This window comes from Oncorhynchus nerka, linkage group LG27 (genome assembly GCF_034236695.1).
Source record: "Oncorhynchus nerka isolate Pitt River linkage group LG27, Oner_Uvic_2.0, whole genome shotgun sequence".
NCBI lineage: Eukaryota > Metazoa > Chordata > Actinopteri > Salmoniformes > Salmonidae > Oncorhynchus > Oncorhynchus nerka.
This window is the reverse complement of record NC_088422.1, coordinates 17998328-18023822: the sequence shown is the minus strand read 5'-3', so window position 1 is coordinate 18023822 and position 25495 is coordinate 17998328. Positions and strand designations below refer to the sequence as shown.

General features: G+C 42.8%; 1 protein-coding gene across 2 annotated transcripts; it reads left to right on the top strand.

Moving 5' to 3' along the window:
* Window positions 1-1778: 1778 nt before the first annotated feature.
* On the top strand, window positions 1779-25495 carry LOC115119892 (hyaluronan and proteoglycan link protein 1-like). Of its 2 annotated transcripts, none has more exons than XM_065011421.1 (4): window positions 1779-2076; window positions 16994-17344; window positions 22448-22750; window positions 22966-25495. In XM_065011421.1, the coding sequence occupies exons 1-4, from the start codon at window positions 1977-1979 to the stop codon at window positions 23253-23255; spliced, it is 1044 nt and encodes a 347-aa protein (XP_064867493.1). In that variant the 5' UTR covers window positions 1779-1976; the 3' UTR covers window positions 23256-25495. The 2 variants fall into 2 exon arrangements, with proteins under 2 accessions (XP_064867493.1, XP_064867492.1); XM_065011420.1 differs by having other exon boundaries at window positions 16994-17365.

Below are 25495 nucleotides of genomic sequence, written 5' to 3'. Positions count from 1 at the left end.
TTCATTGTTCAGTGAACTAAGTCCTGGAGGTGTTTCTTTGTTCAGTGTACTAAGTCCTGGGGGTGATTCTTTGTTCAGTGGACTAAGTACTGGGGGTGTTTCTTTGTTCAGTGAACTAAGTCCTGGGGGTGTCTCTTTATTCAGTGAACTAAGTACTGGAGGTGTTTCTTTATTCAGTGGACTAAGTACTGGAGGTGTTTCTTTGTTCAGTGGACTATGTCCTGGAGATGTTTCTTTGTTCAGTGGACTATGTCCTGGAGGTGTTTCTTTGTTCAGTGGACTAAGTCCTGGGGTGTTTCTTTGTTCACTGGACTAAGTACTGGAGGTGTTTCTTTGTTCAGTACACTGAGTACTGGAGGTGTTTATTTGTTCAGTGGACTTTGTCCTGGAGGTGTTTCTTTGTTCATGGGACTATGTCCTGGAGGTGTTTCTTTGTTCAGTACAGTAAGTACTGGAGGTGTTTCTTTGTTCAGTGGACTAAGTCTTGGAGGTGTTTCTTTGTACAGTGAACTAAGTCCTGGAGGTGATTCTTTGTTCAGTGGACTAAGTACTGGGGGTGTTTCATTGTTAAGTGAACTAAGTCCTTGGAGGTGTTTCTTTGTTCAGTGAACTAAGTCCTGGAGGTGTTTCTTTGTTCAGTGAACTAAGTCCTGGGGGTGATTCTTTGTTCAGTGGACTAAGTACTGGAGGTGTTTCTTTATTCAGTACAGTAAGTCCTGGAGGTGTTTCTTTCTTTAGTGGACTAAGTACTGGAGGTGTTTCTTTCTTTAGTGGACTAAGTCCTGGAGGTGTTTCTTTGTTCAGTGAACTAAGTCCTGGAGGTGTTTCTTTGTTCAGTGGACTAAGTCCTGGAGGTGTTTCTTTGTTCAGTGGACTAAGTCCTGAAGGTCTTTCTTTGTTCAGTACATTAAGTAATTGAGGTGTTTCTTTGTTCAATGGACTAAGTCCTGGAGGTGTTTCTTTGTTCAGTTGACTCAGTCCTGGAGGTGTTTCTTTGCTCAGTACATTAAGACCTGGAGGTGTTTCTTTGTTCAGTGAACTAAGTCTTGGGGGTGTCTCTTTGTTCAGTACATTAAGTACAGGAGGTGTTTCTTTGTTCAGTGGACTAAGTACTGGAGGTGTTTCTTTGTTCAGTGGACTAAGTCCTGGGGGTGATTCTTTGTTCAGTGGACTAAGTACTGGGGGTGTTCCTTTGTTCAGTGAACTAAGTCCTGGAGGTGTTTCTTTGTTCATTGAACTAAATACTGGAGGTGTTTCTTTGTTCAGTGAACTAAGTCCTGGGGTGTCTCTTTGTTCAGTGAACTAAGTACTGGAGGTGTTTCTTTATTCAGTGGACTAAGTACTGGAGGTGTTTCTTTGTTCAGTGGACTATGTCCTGGAGGTGTTTCTTTGTTCAGTGGACTATGTCCTGGAGGTGTTTCTTTGTTCAGTGGACTAAGTCCTGGGGTGTTTCTTTGTTCAGTCCACTAAGTACTGGAGGTATTTCTTTGTTCAGTGGACTATGTCCTGGAGGTGTTTCTTTATTCAGTGGACTAAGTCCTGCAGGTGTCATATCAACAAAGGGTACAATTTGAGGGCAATTTAGTGTTCTCTTCTGCCCCTCTGAGAGGCCAAGTGAAGGAACATAACGTTGTGGGGAGGTTGAGGAGAGCTGTTCATAAATGACGTGACTGAGTGAAGCCTATACAGAGCTATGTCGAGCCAGAGCGATGGGGAGGGGGAGTGGTCTCAGCCATGCTGGGCTACAATAAAAGAGACCACATATCTGAGGAGTCCAAACTGTCCAGTAGCACCACCGGTGGCTGCTGTTCCAGGGTTACTGGCACATCTCATAAAAGAAAGAAAATAAAGAAAATAAAGAAAACAAACAAAGAGCTTTTGATTCTGATTCCTTTGTTACCTTGCTAATTAGTGTGATTTTTATTTTTGCATTTCCAGTGAAGAGGCCCCTTGGTGTGAAAAAAAAGAAAGAGAAAATGATCACCATGCTTTGCACCGTTTTTCTTTCCCTGACCCTGGCCAGCAGTGTGTACAGCGAGACCAACAGCCCTGCTTCTCCACCAGCCTACACAGCAGGTAAGATTATGTGTGTGTGTGTGTGTGTGTGTGTGTGTGTGTGTGTGTGTGTGTGTGTGTGTGTGTGTGTGTGTGTGTGTGTGTGTGTGGGTGTGTGGGTGTGGGTGCAGGGGTGTGTATGTAGTGTCTGAACATGTGTGTGTGCTATGGGGCCTCAGTAAAGTGGTACCATAGACTTATAACAGCAGCGTAATTGTAGTGGTTGGTAATAGAAGCCTCTCTGGGCTCTCATACTCAGTCTGACTCACCATGCTGGCCACTGGCTGAGCATAAATCAGCCTGTCACTCACAAGGGCTCACTGTCCACACGTCACAATCTACTAGTTTTACACTGCATATTTGGACAAAACTATTAAATGTGGACCAAACCCTCCTTTTTACTCTGAAAATTAGTCACTGTTTCCATTGTAGTTCAAAATATTATTATTAGTATACCTTTATTTCAACAAGGAACAAAGACTGAGGCCAAGGTCTCTTTTACAGCTGGGCCCTGCGTATACATGTTTACACATACAGTTTAGGTACAATGAATAAAAAAAACTAAACATTACAAACAAAACGATCACAGATAACACACAAAAAATACAGCAACAGATTACATTTACACTTAGGTTATTCTACTAACAGATTACATTTACACTTAGGTTATTCTACTAACAGATTACATTTACACTTAGGTTATTCTACTAACAGGTTATTCTACTAACAGGTTATTCTACTAACAGGTTATTCCCCTAACAGGTTATTCTACTAACAGGTTATTCTACTAACAGGTTATTCTACTAACAGCACAAGAACTTGCATTACCCGAAGCAGTTGCAAGCAATACAAAAATAAAAATGCTCCAATAAATGTTTAAAATGAGCAAGGGGGACAAGAGTCTCAAGTTTAAGTTTAGTTTGTAGGCTATTCCATAGGCAAGGAGCGTAACAGGAAAAGGCAGCCATACCCAACTCTGTGGAAATCGCATGGGCCTCAAGTGTAATCCATGTTTGAGACCTGGTTTTAGGAATTCTAATTCTAATATTGATGAGTGATGATAAATAAGAAGGTAGCTTATTCAGAAGTGCTTTATAGACAAACACGAGGGCATGTTGTTCTCGTCTCATGGACAGCGAAGTCCAACCCACATTTTGATATTAAACACAGTGGTGAGTTCTGTAGCTAGCACCCGTAATAAACCTAAGTGCGATATGATAAGTAGCATCCAGCGATTTAAGTGTTGATGCTGTAGCATGAATGTAAATAATATCCCCATAATCCATAACAGATATAAAAGTAGCTTGCACAATTTGTCTTCTATTTGTAGAGGACAAACATGTCCTGTTTCTATAGAGGAAGTCTAGCTTGATTTTGAGCCGTTTACAAAGTTCGGCAATATGCATTTTAAAAATGGACTTATAGGTCAGAATTTGTCAAAATTGTGTTCTGATAAACTGCAGCTACGTGCTTTTTATGTCTACAATCAGACCACTTGTTCTTTTCTTTCCCACACTGCATTCCTATTAGGAGGGAGTGAGAACGGGGAAATTGGAACAGCACTTTTTCAGACTGCACCTGCTCCAGCTACATCCTTAAGTATTATTTGAAATAGCACCTGTAGCTTAAATCAAATACTGTGGGATATCTTACTGTCAAATGCAATAGTCAAATACCACTAGAAACACATTGGTCTAGCTCAAACCAGAGTCTCAATGGACAAGGTTAAGAGTAGTATGAAATGTAATTCCTTCAATCTGTCAGGCTGACTCAGGGGATTTGAGCAGTAGCACGGCAGACAGAGAAACACGGCCACGTAGGAAAAATGCACTTTCTCAGAATCTGTAGATGAGATGCTGTCCTGTCTGTGCAAAAGTTTGTTCTACTCATGTGGGCTGATGATGTCAGAAATGTGTGTGTGTGTGTGTGTGTGTGTGTGTGTGTGTGTGTGTGTGTGTGTGTGTGTGTGTGTGTGTGTGTGTGTGTGTGTGTGTGTGTGTGTGTGTGTAGCCCCATGATGTCATAACCTTGGCTCTGGCCGGCACCCAGTCCAAATCTATACAGTAGATCTTTATTCTAACACTATGGGAAAAAAGCCTTAAAGTACAGTTATGCCAGGGGCATTGCCTGCTCCATTGACTCACCCAGGCATCTGAGCCTGTGGGAATCCTTAGTGGTACATGCACAGGGTTAAGATTAAAAGCCACAGTAAAACATATAGAGCTGAACTCTAGCCAAATGACTCTCCCTTTCCCACTGAGGTAATGGTCTGTTAACTCTGGAGATTTTGGGGGGCTGGTGCTTAGACAGGACTGGGGATTAGACAGGGCTGGGGTTTGGATAGGGCTGGGGCTTGGACAGGGCTGGGGCTTGGACAGGGCTGGGGATTGGACAGACCTGGGGCTTGGACAGAGCTGGGGATTGGACAGGACTGGGGATTGGACAGAGCTGGGGCTTGGACAGGGCTGGGGCTTGGACAGGACTGGGGATTGGACATGGCTGGGGTTTGGATAGGGCTGGGGCTTGGACACGGCTGGGCATTGGACAGGACTGGGGATTGGACTTAAGTAGGGTTTGGTTGGAACTGGGCCTGGGATGGGACTTATACAGGGTTGGGGGTGAGGTTGTGGCTTTGACATAGTTCGTGCCTGGGAAGGGGCTTGGGCTCGGGCTTGTTTGGGAGGGGGTTGGTGCTGTGTCAGGAGGGGGCTGTGATGGTGGTACAGCAAGTGAAGTTTGATGTGAAAGTTTAAAGTAACTGTCCAGTTTTTCCACATTTCTATGAAATATGACCTATAATGAATAAAAATATGAGTGAAAATGTTTCCTTTCCCAAAAGTATAATGAACTATTTTAAAAAGCAGATTTTCTGTGTTGTAATGATACGGGACAACCCCAACAAAAGAATGGTGTGGACATATACCGGTCATTAAAAATATTATTGCGAGTAGACCGCTGATTGGCCATCTCAGCCAATGAGGCAGGAGACATCATTCTCTATGAGGAAATATCAAGCATTTTTTAAATGGTCTATTTGAGATACAAGTTTGAGCTGGTTTTTAATAAATGTTTTATTTATGCTTTGGCCACAAATACCTGTATAGGATGAGACAACAACATTATTTGGGTATGAGTTTAGAGAATATTAACTTTTAAACGGGAGCTTTTCACTGAACAATTACTTTAAGACAGGTCTGATTTATAAGGCGATGGCAACAGCCAAGAAGTCATGGTGACATCATAGTACCATTCCCAGAGTATGTGTGTGTTTAAGAGAGTTGAGGTGTGTATGTGTGTGCATGTGTTCGTACACACCTGTGTCCGTGTATATGAGAGTGAGTGCACGTTTTTTGGGCACGTGCGGGGGTGTGTGTGTAGGCGTGTACCTTGGTCACAGCTGCCTGTTAACTAGATCTCCCTGTTGACTCAGGAGCATAGCTGCAGAGCTGCAGGATGTTGTAAAGGATAGCATGTCTAGCTGGTCGGGGTGGGTGTGGTTTTACACTGAATGACACACATGTATTTACAGCTGTGTAACATACTCTCTGTATACATACTGTTGCTCCTTCAATGTCTCAAAGACCACAGTAAAACTAAGTTAATGAACACTAGGTTAGGATAACATTATGAAGTGCCTGTAGACTCTAAACATGTATGTCACATGGCAACGTTGGACCATTATGATGTTACTGTCAATTTATTACTCTCTCAGATACAGCTGTTTTCAATCACTCAGTACTATAACATTTTACGGAGTGAGAGAGAATTGTATATGATCATAAAATGGCAGTAGGTCATGGCTACCACGGTACTTTTTATTGTCATGCACATGTGGTCATTTACTTATTCTCTTTCCTCTTTTTCATTCAACCCCCACACTCAAAACCCTTAGTTCTAAGGGCCCGGAGCTGGGTTTCTACTAAGCTAACATGTTGATGGTCATACCCAGATCATTGAACTATTTCATTTAACATTTTTGGACCCCTATAGGTACAAAAAATAAATGAGAAAAACCTATTTGATGAAGCATTGAATTTGGCCTTACTGCTGTTAGCCCCGTAGAAACACACTGAAGATGGAGCAGACAGAGAAGGACGACGTCTTACGAGTTCCAATATAGTGACATTTATCATGTTTATCTTAACTTTTTTTGTACAGTTCATACTATTACCACATATGACTGCGAAGCACTTCTGGACATCAGATTGCCAGTTACTAATCCTTGATTTCAACTTCAACAAGAGTCTTCTGTCATAGAGACTTGAAAGCTGCTATATTATATGTCTTACTGCTGAAAAGTGGCTGGATGATGAAGCTATGCAAGTAGTACTCAGTGGATTCTCCATCCAGTGGCAGGATCGGTCGGTGGATTTAGGGAAATCGAAAGGAGAATAAGTGTGTTTTTTAAAATAAATATCAACTGGTGTGCTACTTCCAGTGCAAAGGAAATCTCTAGCTTTGGCTCACCTGATACCATCCTACTGCAACAACCCTCACACGGCAGCCCCTCAGGGTGTGTGCTTAGTCCCCTACTGTACTCCTTGTTCACCAACAACTGTGTGGTCACACACGACTCCAACACCATCATCAAGTTTGCTGATAACACAATGTTGATAGGCCTGATCATCGATGGCGATTAGTCAGCCTACAGAGAGGAGGTCAGAGATTTAGCGGTGTGGTGCCAGGACAACAACGTCTCCCTCAACGTCAGTAAGACCAAAGAGCTAATCGTGGACTATATGAGAAAGTAGCCTCCCGAGTGGCGCAGAGGTCTAAGGCACTGCAGTGCTTGAGGCATCACTACAGATCCTGGTTTGATCCCGGTCTGTGTAGCAGCTGGCCTTGACCGAGTGGCCCATAAGGTGACGTACAATTGGCCCAGCGTCATCCGGGTCATGGGAAGGTTGGTGCCTCTTTAATTTGCTCTAAATCTCTCTACATCTGTCTCTTCCTCTATTTGAGAGATGAGAGAGGCCTGTAATTTTCATCATAGGTACACTACAACTATGACAGACAAAATGAGAAAAAAATCACATTGTAGGATTTTTTATGAATTTATTTGCAAATTATGGTGGAAATAAGTATTTGGTCAATAACAAAAGTTTATCTCAATACTTTGTTATACATCCTTTGTTGGCAATGACAGAGGTCAAACGTGTTCTGTAAGTCTTTACAAGGTTTTCACACACTGTCGCTGGTATTTTGGCCCATTCCTCCATGCAGATCTCCTCTAGAGCAGTAATGTTTTGGACCCACTGGATTTGTAAATTATAAGTGAAAAAATCTGTCTGTAAACAATTGTTGGAAAAATTACTTGTGTTATGCACAAAGTAGATGTCCTAACCGACTTGCCAAAACAATAGTTTGTTAACAAGACATTTTTGGAGTGGTTGAAATACCAGTTTTAATGACTCCAACCTAAGTGTATGTAAACTTCCGACTTCAACTGTATCTACCTCAAGTACCTCATACCTCTTCACATTGATCTGTTTTTTGTACTTGTATGTAGCTCCATTCTTGTGTATTTTATTTTATTCCTATTTTATTCCTCTTACTCAGCATGGAAAAGTTGGTAAGCAAGAATTTCACTATAAAGTCTACACCAGTTGTATTCGGTGCAAGTGATAAATACAATTTGATTTGAATAACAGATTCATACATGGAAAGAAAGATGGGTGTCGGAGAGAAAAACAGAGAACACCATCATATTCGTGTGAGTCTCGTCTTTCCATCGAGGGGCCATATTAATTTGTACAATTCAGATGTTTTTTGGAGAAGACCAAAAGGTGCTGTAGCTCTGCCACCTCCCACAGACAGATTTCGATTAATAAATAAGTGGAGGGGGAAATGGTTGGTAATGCTTTCATGAAATGTTTGTATATGTTACATTGACATTTTAGTCATTGAGCAGATGCTCTTATCAAAAGCGACTTAAAGGAGCAATAAGGGTTATGTGCTTTGCTCAAGGGCACGTTGACAGATTTTTCACCTAGTCGGCTCAGGGATTTGAACAAGCAACCTTTCCGTTACTTGCCCAACGCTCTTAACTGCTTGGCTACCTGCCACCCCAATTAGGGGGAACCCTTGACCCCAAACAAATAGCCATGTGTAAATAAGCTAAGGCTTGATAAACACTGAGTGTACAAAATATTAGGAACACGTTCCTGATATTGAGTTGCACCCGCTTTTCCCCTCAGAACAGCCTCAATTCGACGGGGCATGGACACTACCAGGTGTCGAAGGTGGTCCACAGGGACGCTGGGGTCATGCACGCCTGGTGCTTTTGATGAGGAGCCATTGTGTCATTCTATAGCAGAAGTGGGATAAACTCTTTGGCGTGCGTTTGGTGGGTAATGAGGGGAGGGGTGAAGGAAAGAGTGGTTGGATTTAGGGCTATAGGGGAAGATTAAATGTGTAAGGCAGCCCCACTACTAATCATTAAATCAGTCTACAGGATAGCTTGCAACTGATCATGTATAGGCCGTGCTAGTAAATCCAGCCACGCGTCGACTATGTGCTCTGTGTGCATAGAAGAATTGGGTTGAGGTGGGAAACAGGGGTGGAGGAAGAGGGGTGGGGGTGGGGAGATGACTGAACCGGGAGGCAGTTAACCTGGAGTGCCTGGTAGTGATTCTTGCATCCATGTTGAAAAGTATTTTCCCGTTGAAGAGCCAGTAGAACCGTTTTCAAGTCATGGCTTTGGTATGGCTCAAGAAGCCCGCGGTTGTATGACTCTCTGAGTGAGCCTTCGCCAGACAGATGTGGAACAGAACCCAAGAGAGATACAAAAGAGGAAGAAAAATAGAGGAAGAGACAGATGTAGAGAGATTTAGAGCAAATTAAAGAGGCACCAGGAGATAGTCAGGCACAGAAGGAGAGGGAGGAAGGGATAGTGGCTAGGATGCCACTGGGGACACCAGTTAGTACTGACATAATTTGATCTATCACTCAAAAAGGGATTTAGTTTTTACCAAATGCTGCCGATTATTTCTCCAGACATATTCTGCTGAAAGGGAAAGGGATGTGAAAAGTCTGCTTTGCATCAAATCAAAGTTTATTGGTCGTGTATACAGTTTGGCAGATGTTATAGCAACAATGCAGCAATATCTAGCGATACAATAACAATACACACCTAATCCAAAAGTTAATCCAAAAAGAACAAGAAATTAAGACCTATCAGAACGAGGTTGGTGGAATGTTAATGTTTGTGGCACCTTAATTGTGGAGAACTAAGTGGAATGGTAGCTAATACATCAAACACATGGTTTGCATGGTTTCCATCTGTCTGATGTCATTCAATTTGCTCCATTCCAGCCATTATCATCAGCTGTCCTCCCCTCAGCATCCTCCACTACAGCAATATCAGAACAAGCAATGTCAGCAGAGGTGTGATACCCATAGGGGGCACAGGGGCATGTGCCAACAGATTTGTCCTGTTTAAAAATATATATACACCAAGCGTACAAAACCATAAGGACACCATGACATAGATTACCCAGGTGAATCCAGGTGAAAGCTATGATCCCTTATTGATGTCACTTGTTAAATCCACTTCAATCAGTGTAGATAAAGGGGAGGAGGCAGGTTAGAGGGATGTTTAAGCTTTGAGCCAGTCGAGACATTGTGTATGTGTGCCATTCAGGGGGTGAACGGGCAAGAAACAATATTTAAGTTCCATTGAACGAGGTATGGCAGTGGGTGCCAGGCACACCGGTTTGTGTAAAGAACTGCAACGCTGCTGGGTTTTTCACACAACAGTTTCCAGTGTGTATCAAAAATGGTCCACCACCCAAAGGACATCCAGACAACTTGACATAACTGTGGGAAGTATTGAAGTCAACATGGGCCAGCATCCCTGTGTAACGCTTTTGATACCTTGTAGTCCATGCCCCGACAAATTGAGGCTGTTCTGAGGGCAAAAGAGGGGGTTCCTTGGCTGAGATGGAAGAACCTGCCATAAGAACAACCGTCTCTACAGCACTTCACCAATCTGGGCTTTATGGGAGAGAGGCCAGAAGGAAGGCACTTTGGCCTGAATGAAAAGCACTATGTCTGGAGTAAACCAGACACATCTCATCACCCGCCTAACACCATCAGTACCGTAAAGCATGGTGGTGGCAACATCATGATATGGGGATGCTTTTAAGGAGCAGGGACTGGGAGGCTGGTAAGGATAGAAGGAACAATTAATGGAGCCAAATACAGGCAAATCCTTGATGAGAACTTGATTCAGAGTGCCAACGACCTGAGACTTGGGCAAAGATTTATGTTCCAACAGGACAATGACCCCAAGAATACAGCCAAAGCAACGCTGGAAGGCTTCAGAACAAGAATGTGAAAGTCCTTGAGTGGCCCAGCCAAAGCTGACTTGAATCCCACTGAAAATCTCCCCCATCTAATTTAACAGAGCTTGAGAAAAGCTGCGAGGAATAATGGGAGGAAATCCCCAAATCCAGATGTACAAAACTGATACAGACATACCCAAGCTGTAATCGCCGCCAAAGGTGCTTTGACAAAGTATTGACTCAGGGATGTAAATGAGATATTTCTGTATTTCCTTTTCAATACATTTGCAAAAATGTCTAAAAACATGTTTTCACTTTGTCATTATGGGGTGTTCAGATGGTTAAGAAAAAATATATTTAATATATTTTGAATTCAGGCCGTAACACAACAAAATGTGGAATAAATCAAAATACATGACACGAGTCATTTTTCCAATAATTGTTTACAAACAGATTATTTTACTTACCCTTTATCACAATTTCAGAGGGTTAGATGTTTACATACACTAAGTTGACTGTGCCTTTAAACAGCTTGGAAAATTCCAGAAAATGATGTCATGTGTTTAGAAGCTTCCGATAGGCTAATTGACATCATTTGAGTCAATTGGAGGTGTACCTGTGGATGTATTTCAAGGCCTAACTTCAAACTCAGTGCCTCTTTGCTTGACATCATGGGGAAATCAAAATAAATCAGTCAAGGTCTAGTTCATCCTTGGGAGCAATTTCCAAATGCCTGAAGGTACCATGTTCATCTGTCCAAACAATAATACACAAGAATAAACACCATGGGACCACGCAGCTGTCATACCGCTCAGGAAGGAGACGCGTTCTGTCTCCTAGAGATGAACATACTTTGGTGCGAAAAGTGCAAACCAATCCCAGAACAGCAGCAAAGGACCTTGTGAAGATGCTGGAGGAAACCGGTACAAAAGTATCTATATCCACAGTAAAACGAGTCCTATATCGACATAACCTGAAAGGCCACTCAGCAAGGAAGAAGCCACTGCTCCAAAACAGCCATAAAAAAGCCAGACTACAGTTTGCAACTGCACATGGTGATGAAGATCATAGTTTTTGAAGAAATGTCCTCTGGTCTGATGAAACAAAAATAGAACTGTAGAACTGAGGATTGCAATCTGAAGAACACCCTCCCAACCGTGAAGCACGGGGGTGGCAGCATCATGTTGTGGGGGTTCTTTGCTGCAGGAGGGACTGGTGCACTTCACAAAATAGATGGCGTCATGAGAAAGGAAAAGTCAGGAAGTTAAAGCTTGGTCTCAAATGGGTCTTCCAAATGGACAATGACCCCAAGCATACTTCTAAAGTTGTGGCGAAATGGCTTAAGGACAACAAAGTCAAGGTATTGGAGTGGCTATCACAAAGCCCTGACCTCAATCCCATAGAAAATTTGTGGGCAGAACTGATAAAGCATGTGCGAGCAAGGAGGCCTAGCATCCTTACTCGGTTACACCAGCTCTGTCAGGAGGAATGGGCCAAAATTCACCCAACTTATTGTGGGAAGCTTGTGGAAGGCTACCTGAAACATTTTACCCAAGTTAAACAATTTAAAGGCAATGATACCAAATACTATTTGAGTGTATGTAAACTTCTGACCCACTGGGAATGTGATGAAAGAAGTAAAAGCTGAAATAAATAATTCTCTACTATTATTCTGACATTTCACATTCTTAAAATAAAGTGTTGATCCTAACTGACGTAAGTCAGGGAAAGTTTATTAGGATTATAAGTCAGAAACTTTGAAAAACAGAGTTTAAATGTATTTGACTAATGTATGTAAACTTCAGACTTCAACTCTATCTTTGGCTAGCGAGTGTATTTAAGAAGAGGCTGATGTGTGGTGACCATTGACTGCTCTGACTGGCCCAGGGTGCTGTATTTCCTGGGAATCTTGCCAAGGCTTTATTGATTGGGGCAACACCAGTGGTGAGGGGGTCATGGACCAAGTGCATCCATCATGTTTTGGCATGGGCTTAGAGACATGTGTGTAGGCAACCACTAGGTGGAATCCCCACAAAGCACCACTCTCATGAAGACTTAACAGAGGTCAGGGAGATTGTGGGAACTCACATGGAGTGACTAATAGCACCTACTTCTCTGAACTGAAGGGTAGCATGACTAATTGCACCTACCTATCTGAATTGAAGGGTGGCATGTCTAATAGCACCTACCCCTCTGAACTGAAAGGTGGCGTGACTAATAGCACCTAACTCTCTGAACTGAAGGGTAGCCTTATTAGGAGGGAGGCCGGGAAGAAGGGAGGGAAGGAGGGAATAGTTGTCACCTTTTTCTGTAAACTGATGAATGGAAGACTTTGGTTCCTGCCCTGGTGGGATGCCCAACTTTTTTTTTACATAAGTCAACTGGGCCGGATGAAAGATAAACATTTACTCTCGGGGGTTAATGAGTAATAAACTAGCATTTGATAACTGCCAGAGCTGGCGGTGGTATACAGTTTGGTAACTGCCAGAGCTGGCGGTGGTATACAGTTTGGTAACTGCCAGAGCTGGCTGTGGTATACAGTTTGGTGAAAGCCAGAGCAGCAGGTGGTATACAGTTTGGTAACTGCCAGAGCTGGCGGTGGTATACAGTTTGATAACTGCCAGAGCTGGCAGTGGTATACAGTTTGGTGAAAGCCAGATCTGGCGGTGGTATATCAAATCAAATCAAATGTATTTATATAGCCCTTCGTACATCAGCTGATATCTCAAAGTGCTGTACAGAAACCCAGCCTAAAACCCCAAACAGCAAGCAATGCAGGTGTAGAAGCACGGTGGCTAGGAAAAACTCCCTAGAAAGGCCAAAACCTAGGAAGAAACCTAGAGAGGAACCAGGCTATGTGGGGTGGCCAGTCCTCTTCTGGCTGTGCTGGGTGGCGATTATAACAGAACATGGCCAAGATGTTCAAATGTTCATAAATGACCAGCATGGTCCAATAATAATAAGGCTGAACAGTTGAAACTGGAGCAGCAGCACGGCCAGGTGGACTGGGGACAGCAAGGAGTCATCATGTCAGGTAGTCCTGGGGCATGGTCCTAAGGTCCACCGAGAGAGAGAAAGAAAGAGAGAAGGAGAGAATTAGAGAACGCACACTTAGATTCACACAGGACACCGAATAGGACAGGAGAAGTACTCCAGATATAACAAACTGACCCTAGCCCCCCGACACATAAATTCCTGCAGCATAAATACTGGAGGCTGAGACAGGAGGAGTCAGGAGACACTGTGGCCCCATCCGAGGACACCCCCGGACAGGGCCAAACAGGAAGGATATAACCCCACCCACTTTGCCAAAGCACAGCCCCCACACCACTAGAGGGATATCTTCAACCACCAACTTACCATCCTGAGACAAGGCTGAGTATAGCCCACAAAGATCTCCGCCATGGCACAACCCAAGGGAGGGGGGGCGCCAACCCAGACAGGATGACTACATCAGTGAATCAACCCACTCAGGTGACGCTGTATACCACTGCCAGCGGTATACAGTTTGGTAACTGCCAGAGCTGGCGGTGGTATACAGTTTGGTAACTGCCAGAGCAGCAGGTTGTATACAGTTTGGTAACTGCCAGAGCTGGTGGTGTTATACAGTTTGGTAAAGCCAGAGCTGGCGGTGGTATACAGTTTGATAACTGCCAGAGCAGCAGGTGGTATACAGTTTGGTAACTGCCAGAGCAGCAGGTGGTATACAGTTTGATAACTGCCAGAGCAGCAGGTGGTATACAGTTTGGTAACTGCCAGAGCAGCAGGTGGTATACAGTTTGGTAACTGCCAGAGCTAGCGGTGGTATACAGTTTGACAACTGCCAGAGCTGGCCGTGGTATACAGTTTGGTAACTGCCAGAGCTGGTGGTGTTATACAGTTTGGTGAAAGCCAGAGCTGGCAGTGGTATACAGTTTGGTAACTGCCAGAGCTGGCTGTGGTATACAGTTTGGTAACTGCCATAGCTGGTGGTGGAATACAGTTTGGTGAAAGCCAGAGCAGCAGGTGGTATACATTTTGGTGAAAGCCAGAACAGCAGGTGGTATACAGTTTGGTGAAAGCCAGAGCTGGTGGTATTATACAGTTTGGTGAAAGCCAGAGCAGCAGGTGGTATACAGTTTGGTGAAAGCCAGAGCAGCAGGTGGTATACAGTTTGGTGAAAGCCAGAGCTGGTGGTGTTATACAGTTTGGTGAAAGCCAGAGCTGGTGGTGGTATACAGTTTGGTGAAAGCCAGAGCTGGTGGTGTTATACAGTTTGGTGAAAGCCAGAGCTGGTGGTGGTATACAGTTTGGTGAAAGCCAGAGCTGGTGGTGTTATACAGTTTGGTGAAAGCCAGAGCAGCAGGTGGTATACAGTTTGGTGAAAGCCAGAGCAGCAGGTTGTATACAGTTTGGTGAAAGCAAGAGCTGGTGGTTTTATACAGTTTGGTGAACCTAGAGCAGCAGGTGGTATACAGTTTGGTGAAAGCCAGAGCTGGTGGTGTTATACAGTTTGGTGAAAGCTAGAGCAGCAGGTGGTATACAGTTTGGTGAAAGCCAGAGCAGCAGGTGGAATACAGTTTGGTGAAAGCCAGAGCAGCAGGTTGTATACAGTTTGGTGAAAGCTAGAGCAGCAGGTGGTATACAGTTTGGTGAAAGCCAGAGCTGGTGGTGTTATACAGTTTGGTGAAAGCTAGAGCAGCAGGTGGTATACAGTTTGGTGAAAGCCAGAGCAGCAGGTGGAATACAGTTTGGTGAAAGCTAGAGCAGCAGGTGGTATACAGTTTGGTGAAAGCCAGAGCAGCAGGTGGTATACAGTTTGGTGAAAGCCAGAGCAGCAGGTGGTATACAGTTTGGTGAAAGCCAGAGCTGGTGGTGTTATACAGTTTGGTGAAAGCTAGAGCAGCAGGTGGTATACAGTTTGGTGAAAGCCAGAGCAGCAGGTGGTATACAGTTTGGTGAAAGCCAGAGCTGGTGGTGTTATACAGTTTGGTGAAAGCTAGAGCAGCAGGTGGTATACAGTTTGGTGAAATCCAGAGCAGCAGTTGGTATACAGTTTGGTGAAAGCCAGGGCTGGTGGTGTTATACAGTTTGGTGAAAGCCAGAGCAGCAGGTGGTATACAGTTTGATGAAAGCCAGAGCTGGTGGTGTTATACAGTTTGGTGAAAGCCAGAGCAGCAGGTGGAATACAGTTTGGTGAAAGCCAGAGCTGGTGGTGGTATACAGTTTGGTGAAAGCCAGAGCTGGTGGTGTTATACAGTTTGGTGAAAGCCAGAGCAGCAGGTGGAATACAGTTTGGTGAAAGCCAGAGCTGGTGGTGGTATACAGTTTGGTGAAAGCCAGAGCTGGTGGTGTTATACAGTTTGGTGAAAGCCAGAGCAGCAGGTGGTATACAGTTTGGTGAAAGCCAGAGCAGCAGGTGGTATACAGTTTGGTGAAAGCCAGAGCTGGTGGTGTTATACAGTTTGGTGAAAGCCAGAGCTGGTGGTGGTATACAGTTTGGTGAAAGCCAGAGCTGGTGGTGTTATACAGTTTGGTGAAAGCCAGAGCAGCAGGTGGTATACAGTTTGGTGAAAGCCAGAGCAGCAGGTGGAATACAGTTTGGTGAAAGCCAGAGCAGCAGGTGGTATACAGTTTGGTGAGATCCAGAGCAGCAGGTGGAATACAGTTTGGTGAAAGCCAGAGCAGCAGGTGGTATACAGTTTGGTGAAAGCCAGTGGCTGGTGATTTACTCCAGAGGCGGGAGACTGGCTGGTGCCCCAAAGTGGAATCTAATCAGGACTAGAGGCCCACTTTGATGATAGAGCTTACTGGATCCAACAGAAAGGTGTGTGTGTGTGTGTGTGTGTGTGTGTGTGTGTGTGTGTGTGTGTGTGTGTGTGTGTGTGTGTGTGTGTGTGTGTGTGTGTGTGTGTGTGTGTGTGTGTGTGTGTGTGTGTGTGTGTGTGTGTGTGTGTGTGTTTCTGTGCATATGTTTTATAACACACAGACACCATAAATTATTCAAATAATAAGCCTACAGTATGTAGTGTGACCCAATTGTGTAACAAGCAATATGTTACCTACTGCAAGACCCAGATTGTGCTAAGGAATCTTTGGTGACAGTCAGTTTCACGCTGGTACACCCCTACCACAAGACACTGTACAGCTTATACAGTAAAGTCCATTTAAACTGCCCCCCATTCCCGTACTCAACCACTAGTGCCAGGAACATGGAAAATTGCTCTGCAAATTATAGCAAGGGACAGAGCCATGCCACAATGGGAAAGAGGTTTTGAGACAAACAGTCTGAAGTTCCCATAGCTATATTAACATTGTTCAACTCCAAGCCACAGTCATTATGGGTTTTAAAAAGTGGTTTATAGGCAATGTAGAGAGGTGCATTTTTCAGAGATCCTTTAATACGTTTTTGCTTGCCACCCACATGCAAAGCCACAATTCTTGTGGGCCATCTTTATTCTGGTACACTTGAATGTCCTCGAACGTCAATCATTAATACATATGCATAAACCCATTACTCTCTCAAAACATTACCAGACATGTCAGTCTGCTTTTTGGAAGCGGTCCTTTTTGAACTGACACCAGTAATTAATACATTGTTCAGTATTCTACCCTGTTGTCCTGATGCCTTCTTGAATCTTAACACACTCTACATCTTCTCTTGTCTTTCACAGAGACTGAACTAGGTGATCAGAACCGGGTGTTTGCCAGCCGTGGCTCCAACGTCACTCTACCATGCCGGCTCCACCGCCAGCATGGGATGTCCTTCGGCAGCGTGGGCATGAGAATCAAGTGGACCAAGCTGTCTGCAGACGAGTCTCTGGAGGAGGATGTGCTAGTGTCCATGGGCTTCCACAAAAAGAGCTACGACAGCTTCCAGGGTCGCGTCCACCTGCAGGAAGCCGACGATGACGACGCCTCGCTGGTCCTTAGCGACGTGTCCCTAGATGATGTGGGAAAGTTCCGTTGTGAGGTCATTGATGGCATTGATGATGTCATCCATGAGGTTACCTTGGAGGTGCAAGGTAGTGTAGGCTACAGCGATGGTAAATCCTTGTCTCTTTACTTCTGCCTCCGGCTCTGCGATGGGCATCATCTCATCACATCATCCCACATTTCCTCATCACCCCCCACCATTTTATCTTGTCTTCTTTGTCTCTATGTTGTGGTTATACTTTACCCCGTAAATAGAGAGGAGTTTTTCAAGACCAAGTAGCCTGACCTGCAGGGGAAAAAAGTATTTAGCATTTTAGCAGACACTCTTATCAAGAGTGACTTACAGGAGCAATTAGTGTTAAGTGCCTTGCGCAAGGGCACATCGGCATATATATATTTTTACCTAGTCGGCTCTGGGATTTGAACCAGCGACCTTTCGGTTACTGACCCAACGCTCTTAAGCCGCCCTAGTCCTACCCATGAACTACTGTCTGGTGGAAATGAATGGTTTAAAGACCAGAGCCAATAAATCTCTTTCACGGACTGGCTGTTCCCTTATTTTCAACACCTCACCACCACATTATTGATTTCTTTGCAGAGAGACAAAAGACGAAAGAGCTGACATCTTTCGTTCATTTATTCAGATCTTGTGCTGAATACATTCACGCAGTCTAACACTGCAGTAAACTAAAACACATTTTCCAACTGAACTAATACCTCTCCACATATATCCAGACATCCTCATTACTTATACCATTTGTATAATGATGAAGTGAGTCCTGTTCTTCCTTTTAATATGTGGCACAAATACAACCACATGGCAAATTATCTATCGGTAAAAGTGAGTCAGCCTAAATGCATTCAATACTATTATATGGTCCTCGTTCCTATTTGGGCCAAGACCGCCAAGAACGCCTGAGCAGATTTGGGTCTTGGGTAAGAAAAGGGATCTTTAACAGAGAGAAGCTAGTTCGCTAGCCATAATGAAAACATGCTGGTACAACTAGCCATTGTTAACATTGGAACAAAATAGTCCAATAAAAAGCCTTAATGTTGGTTGTGATTTTTCTTCAAAGTACCGGTAATCAAATCAAAATGTTATTCTGTTTGCGGCTGTGCACATATGACAATCCAGCACTCGGGTACTTAGGCTACGATGGGATGCAGGGTTTTGTAACAGATGTAACTACAGATCTGGGTCTGGTCTACTTAGTTCATTGACTGTACATGAACCAGATAAAATGAGGGAGTGGAATGTCTCTCTTCCTCTTACATCTCTGACACAAAGAACATTAATGAAGGCTGAAGAAGTGATGTTGAGGTCAAATTCTGTGCTCTCCAAGAACATGTCAACAATCACTAAAGCCTGATGATAACCACCTTCCCCTCAAGATTTTCACATTTATAAGGGATTACATTTGGGTGGAGGCCGGACAAATGAAATATTTAACAGGACAATAGAGGAGTGGACCAGCAAAGTCTGAGTCAAAGGAATTACTTCCATTACAAAACCATCACACTCAAGGTGCAGTTTTACAGCTGTTAATTACATAACTGAACCACCCAATGATTGACACCAGAAGTTCCATTTGTACTTTGTATTATAGTGCATTCAGGTTGTTTTGGCCTAACATACTTACATACATACTTACATACATAGATCTTAATGTGAGCCAGTTTGCTACAGCAGGAAAATAATCCTGCAGCAACAGGAAATGTGAATTATTATGTGGATTATAATTAATAGACATTTTTGTAGGAGTTGACACATTTTTCGTAAGGGTATATCAAGTCTGAAATTTCAAAGAAGAAATTACAAACTTCAGAGGCCTTTTATACCTCAAATACACTACACGTTTTAGATTTCCTGCATTGCAGGAAATATCTCAAGCCACAGGGAGATCAAATCAAGGTCATGCATCTGTAGCTTGGCAGTTGCAGCCTAATTAAAACATGAACAGCTTGTTTGGTAAAAGAGCAGAGATCACACCTAGCTTGCGTGAGATGAATCTCCCTTCCCTGCTGAGCGGCAGACAGCCACGAAGTTAGATAGTTAGCGAAGTCTGGAGATTCTCTGTCTCTCTGGAGACGGCTGCTCTTTTAACACTCACCAGGAGCCGAACGACCAAGAAGAGTAATGGCTTACACTCACTAACATATACTATCAGATCGTATGTCAGAAACCCCCATTCCCTCATGACTGGTCCGGTCTAGACCCAGGACCACACACATTCTTCATCCCACTGGATGTCTGGGTCTGTAAACCAACAGTAGGAGGAGTGTGTTAAACATAAATCCAAAATCCTTTGTTCCATACACTTCCTGAAACTGGAATTACAAACACGGTGCCACTGGTTTAAAATGAATAATGGTCAGCTTTAGAATCATATTCCTCACCTCAGTATGTAATGATGTTTTATGTGTATCTGTATGTTTACTGTATATTTCTATCTACTGTATGTACAGTTGAAGTCGGAAGTTTATATACACTTAGGTTGGAGTCATTAAAACTCGTTTTTCAACCACTCCACAAATTTCTTGTTAACAAACTATAGTTTTGGCAAGTCGGTTAGGACATCTACTTTGTGCATGACGTGAGTAATTGTTCCAGCAATTGTTTACAGACAGATTATTTAACTTATTTCACTGTATCACAATTCCAGTGGGTCAGAAGTTTACACACACTAAGATGACTGTGCCTTTAAACAGCTTGGAAAATTCAAGAAAATGATGTCATAGCTTTAGAAAATTCTGATAGGCTAATCAACTAAATTTGAGTCAATTGGAGGTGCACCTGAGGCTGTACTTCAAGGCCTACTTTCAAACTCAGCGCATCTTTGCTTGACATCATGGGAAAATCAAAAGAAATCCGCCAAGACCTCAGAAAAAAATTGGAGACCTCCACAAGTCTGGTTCATCCTTGGGAGCAATTTCCAAATGCCTGACGGTACAAATGAATCTGTACAAACAATAGTACGCAAGTATAAACACCATGGGACCTTCATACAGCCTTCATACCGCTCAGGAAGGGGACACGTTCTGTCTCCTAGAGATGAACGTACTTTGTTGCGAAAATAGCGAATCAATCCCAAAACAACAGCAAAGGACCTTGTGATGATGCTGGAGGAAACAGTACAAAAGTATCTGTATCCACAGTAAAATTAGTCCTATATCGACATAACCAGAAAGGCCGCTCGGCAAGGAAGAAGCCACTGCTTCAAAACCACCATAAAAAAGCCAGACTACGGTTTGCAACTGGACATGGGGAAAAAGATTGTACTTTTTAGAGAAATTACCTCTGGTCTGATGAAAAAAAATGGAACTCTTTGGCCATAATATCTTTATGTTTGGAGGAAAAAGGGGGAGGATTGCAAGCTGAAGAACACCATCCTAATCGTGAAGCACGGGGGTGGCAGCATCATGTTTTGGGGGTGCTTTGCTGCACTTCACAAAATAGATGGCAAGGTAAATTATGTGGATATATAGAAGCAACATCTCAAGACATCAGTCAGGAAGTTAAAGCTTGGTCGCAAATGGGTCTTCCAAGTGGACAATGACCCCAAGCATACTTCCAAGGTTGTGACAAAATGGCTTAAGGACAACAAAGTTAAGGTATTAGAGTGGCCATCACAAAGCCCTGACCTCAATCCTATAGAGATTTGTGGGCAGAACTGAAAAAGCGTGTCCGAGCAAGGAGGCCTACAAACGTGACTCAGTTACACCAGCTCTGTCTTGAGGAATGGACCAAAATTCACCCAACTTATTGTGGGAAGCTTGTGGAAGGCTACCCGAAACGTTTGACCCAAGTTAAACCATTTAAAGGCAATGCTACCAAATAGTAATTGAGTGTATGTAAACTTCTGACCCATTGGGAATGTGATGAAAGAAAAAAAAGCTGAAATAAATAATTCTCTCTACTATTATTCTGACACTCTACTATTATTTCACATTCGTAAAATAAGGTGTTAACTGACCTAACTGACCTAAAACAGGGAATTTTTACTGGGATTAAATATCATGAATTGTAAAAAACTGAGTTTAAATTTATTTGGCCAAAATGTATTTGGTGTATGTAAAACTTCCGACTTCGACTGTATAAAGCATGGGTAACTATGCACTGGGTTTCTGTCCACTGTAGTGATTACATTAAAAGATACATTCAAAATAGTACATGTCATAAAAAGGATAAAAACATATTTTCCACCTTGTTAAAAGAGAACAATTAATCTTATATTATACAATGGGGGGTCTAATCCTGGATGCTGATTGGTTAAAACCGCGTTCCAACCAGTGTCTATTCGTCAAGTTACCGCCCGGCTAAAACTGTGACATTAAAATGCCTATTTACTGTTCCATCTGACTGCGCAATCTACTGTTTCATCAGACCAGCCAGGCAATTTATGAAGTTAATCTCCACTCTAAAAGGCATTTAGACATGATCTCCCATTTCTTTTAGACTAGCATTTGGTTTTCAACAGCGGAGATTTGTATAAACCTTACTGTCTGTCTCTCTCCAAAATTTGCAACGTTGTTTCAATCCTAAAATCCGGATGAGACAGACAGGCTGGCAGCTTTATTCAGCCAGTCGAAATCATGAATCAGCATTATTTTTATGGATATAAACAAAGAATTGTCAATATGAAAATACGAAACGCAGCTAGTTTGCTGTCATTTCAGTTTCAGTTTGAAGTGATTGTGTTTGCTGTGTAGTTGGCTAGCGCTTCCGGCGAGAAAGCAAATGTTCTATGCCAGGCGATATTGTGCATCATTAGCTCATTGTTATGGATACATCCCCCAAAAAATCACTAGAAAACAGCTTAACAAACACAAATGCAGCTACTTTGCTGGTTTTCTGGCTGCACTGTTTGTCATGACTGTGTTAGCCGAAATTGGCTAGCTGGCAAGCAAGGGATAACAGCCATCATGACAATGGAACATTTAGAACGACTGGGTCACGTCCATAGATTAAGAACAAAAATAAATTAATCAAAATATTTTTTTCATCAATAATTATTTGAATATGTTATTAACCTGTTGTATAAACGTGATAATGCCCTCGAAGCCAGTTTTTGGGAGAATATATTGTCACAGTTTGCCGGGCCCTCAACGAAACAACCCCCTTGTCAATATATCCTCCAAACACCGGCTTCGAGAGCATTTTCACTTAACCCCAACTCCTTTCTCATTCCCAGGTGTGGTGTTCCCTTACTCTCCACGCCTGGGCCGATACAACCTCAACTTCCACGATGCCGAGCAAGCTTGCTTGGACCAGGACTCTGTGGTGGCCTCCTTTGACCAGCTCTACGAGGCCTGGAGGAGTGGCATGGACTGGTGCAATGCCGGCTGGCTGAATGACGGGTCCGTGCAGTACCCCGTCACCAAACCTAGAGGGCCCTGTGGAGGTGCCAACGCCAGGGCGGGCCTGAGGAACTACGGCCAGCGTGAAAAGTCCAAGAGCCACTATGATGTCTTCTGCTTCACCTCTGGCCTCAAGGGTGAGTTGGTGTTTCCTTTGTGTGGTTGTTTTCCTATTGATCATTAAAAATGCAGTGTGTTATGTATCATTGAGACACAATTATTCAAGTAGCAGAAATAGATGGACATACATTGCAGTAGGGCAGAGTTCATCAACCTAGCTAATAGACCTTTTTGTAAAGTGAGGCAGAATACCCCCAACCCAAATCCTCTGTTGACTTTTGGCTGACCTCAGGTCATCTCTACTGGCTGGTGCAACCCGACAAGCTGACGTTCACAGAGGCTGTTCAGGCGTGCCAGGATGACGGGGCTGAGATCGCCAATGTGGCCCAGATGTACGCTGCCTGGAAGCTGAACGGTTATGACCGCTGCGACTCTGGCTGGCTGGCTGACGGCAGCGTCCGCTACCCCATCTCCAGACCCCGCAGGAACTGCAGCCCAACAGAGGCAGCCGTGCGCTTTGTGGGATTCCCTGACAAGAAGCAAAAGCTCTTTGGTGTCTACTGCTTCAAGGGCCAGCAGTGAAGAGGGAATGCTAGGACTTAGCCCTGTGCACAAAACCAACTTAACCACCAAAGAAAAATAATGACAACAACACCAATAACACCAATACATGTCGGGAATTAATTCGCATGAACTAGCATGAGCTCATTACCTTACCAAAACTGTGCTCATTTTTGAATTCTTACAAACTATGAATATTGTAAAAACTAATTTTCATACTGCAATGACCTAAATATATTTTGTAAGCTGAAACAAGAGTTATTCCTCGTAATAACACAACACCATGGTTGAAATTGTGACAGAGACAAGGCCTGGATGAGTTACATCATCCTCGTTTGTTTTGTCCTCCACAAATTGAGTGTGTGAAGAAATAATGGTTGGAGCGTTTATGCTCTATTTGGCCAGGGAATGCTTTTGAAGTTTCAAAAAATGAAAAAAATTGTCTGTGACAAAAAGCATCACGTCTAACTAACATGCATATCAAGCAATTTATGGACTAAATTTCATTAACATAATAACCACAGTTTGACTATGGAAGTTGTGTTTTCAGTAACACTTGCACAGTAATGCTCCACAAACTACGACAGACAAAAAACTAAAACAACAACAACAAAATCACATTTTAATCCCCATCTCAACTGAATCTTCATCTAACATTTGACAAAGGAGATTCAAGTCAGCAAGCTAACTTTCCTGTATGTCCTGAAACGGTGAACCACACCCATAGAAAAAATGGTTCCAAAAGGGTTCTTTGGCTGTCCCCATAGGAGAACCCTTTTTGGTTCCAGGTAGAACCATTTTTAGTTCTAGGTAGAACTATTTTGTGTTCAATGTAGAACTCTATGGGGAAAGGGTTCTACGTGGAACCCAATAGGGTTCTACCTGGAACCAAAAATGGATATTCAAGGTGTTCTCCTATGGGACAGCTGAAGAACCATTTTAGGTTCTAGATAGCACCTTTTTTTCTAAGAGTTGCAAGTGTTACTGTAATAATGCATGTCTCTCCTCAACATCTAAATACTTCCCCCTCTTACTAAGAATCCTCCGGGGTGCTGTGATCCAATCTTTTAACAATTCTGTTTAAAGCATAGCATGAATGTATGTGTCCCGGATTGTCACTCCTCTTCATAGATAGTTTAGATCAATAGATAATCATAAGTCATACTGAGCAATTATTGTAACTAATATAACCCGTTTTGTTATTCTTTACAAAGTGTTTGTATTGCCTTTTTCTAATGTTCTTTTTATGTCACTATGTGTGGCATATTGCTTTGTCAAATTGTTTTTAATAGTTTTTTTGTAACTCCTTTGAGAGAATCTTAATATGTACTCCCCACACATGCCCCTCACCCAAACCTTACTTAGTGTACAGTATTATATTGGACAAAATTCTCAGATCGAAATCGCTACAATTCCTAGGTATAATTTCAGCTAAATTTCAGTGAAGGAAAAATCTATAGTGTTGATTGTACGGCATCACATAAGAGGCATCCACTTTGAGAGTTTCCAATTGAAAAAAAAAATGTAAACAATGTTGAACAGTTTTTGTCTTCAAATCAATGAAACGCAGGGTCTGACTTAAATCCTGACTCGAAGAAGTTGGGCCAGTCCAGACTCGAAGAGCAAAAAAATCACAAAGTATTTCCTACCAATTTGAACTCAGACTTGAGATTATCCTCTTCTGAGGTTAATTCTGGAATGATAATATCCAAGGGCAGTAACCAGATTAATTGTATATGCAGTGCATATAAAGTGGTAAATAAAGAGAGTGATTAGTAATACCACGTGACTTCTATGTCTCCATATTATATTAAATGTTTTAGTGTTCCCTCAGCATTACAACACTACAATTGACCCATTGGATAAGCAGGAGGTTGACAACTGAGATGTGTGTTGACAATAGCCATAACCACTAGCCTAGTGGAGACAATATTGGTCAGTAAAACTGAATATACAAATGAAGGAGGTGAAACTTATTTTCTTTTTGTGTTGCATTTAGGCTTACCTTTCTCTCACTCTCCTAGATGGCATTGACACAGTAGCATGTGGTTATTTGATTGAACCTGGTTTACTAACTGCAGTCACATAAAAAATAAACCAGATTTTTCTAAAGCATGATACACATAATTGGCGTTTTTCACATTTGTGTTACCTTTTTATTCACACATCCCTTGGTGGAGGTGTTTTTTGTTTTCTAATGCCATTTACCATTTTGAACATAAGACAAAACTGAAAATAAAGACTTGGTAATAAACTTTTGA

Bases quoted from the DNA above. Each gene is read 5' to 3' on its own strand.
- LOC115119892 (XM_065011420.1), top strand. From the start codon at position 1,977: ATGATCACCATGCTTTGCACCGTTTTTCTTTCCCTGACCCTGGCCAGC. The intron at 17,366-22,447 runs GTAAATCCTTGT...TCTCATTCCCAG, and splicing joins TAGTGTAGGCTACAGCGATG to GTGTGGTGTTCCCTTACTCT. The intron at 22,751-22,965 runs GTGAGTTGGTGT...GGCTGACCTCAG, and splicing joins CTTCACCTCTGGCCTCAAGG to GTCATCTCTACTGGCTGGTG.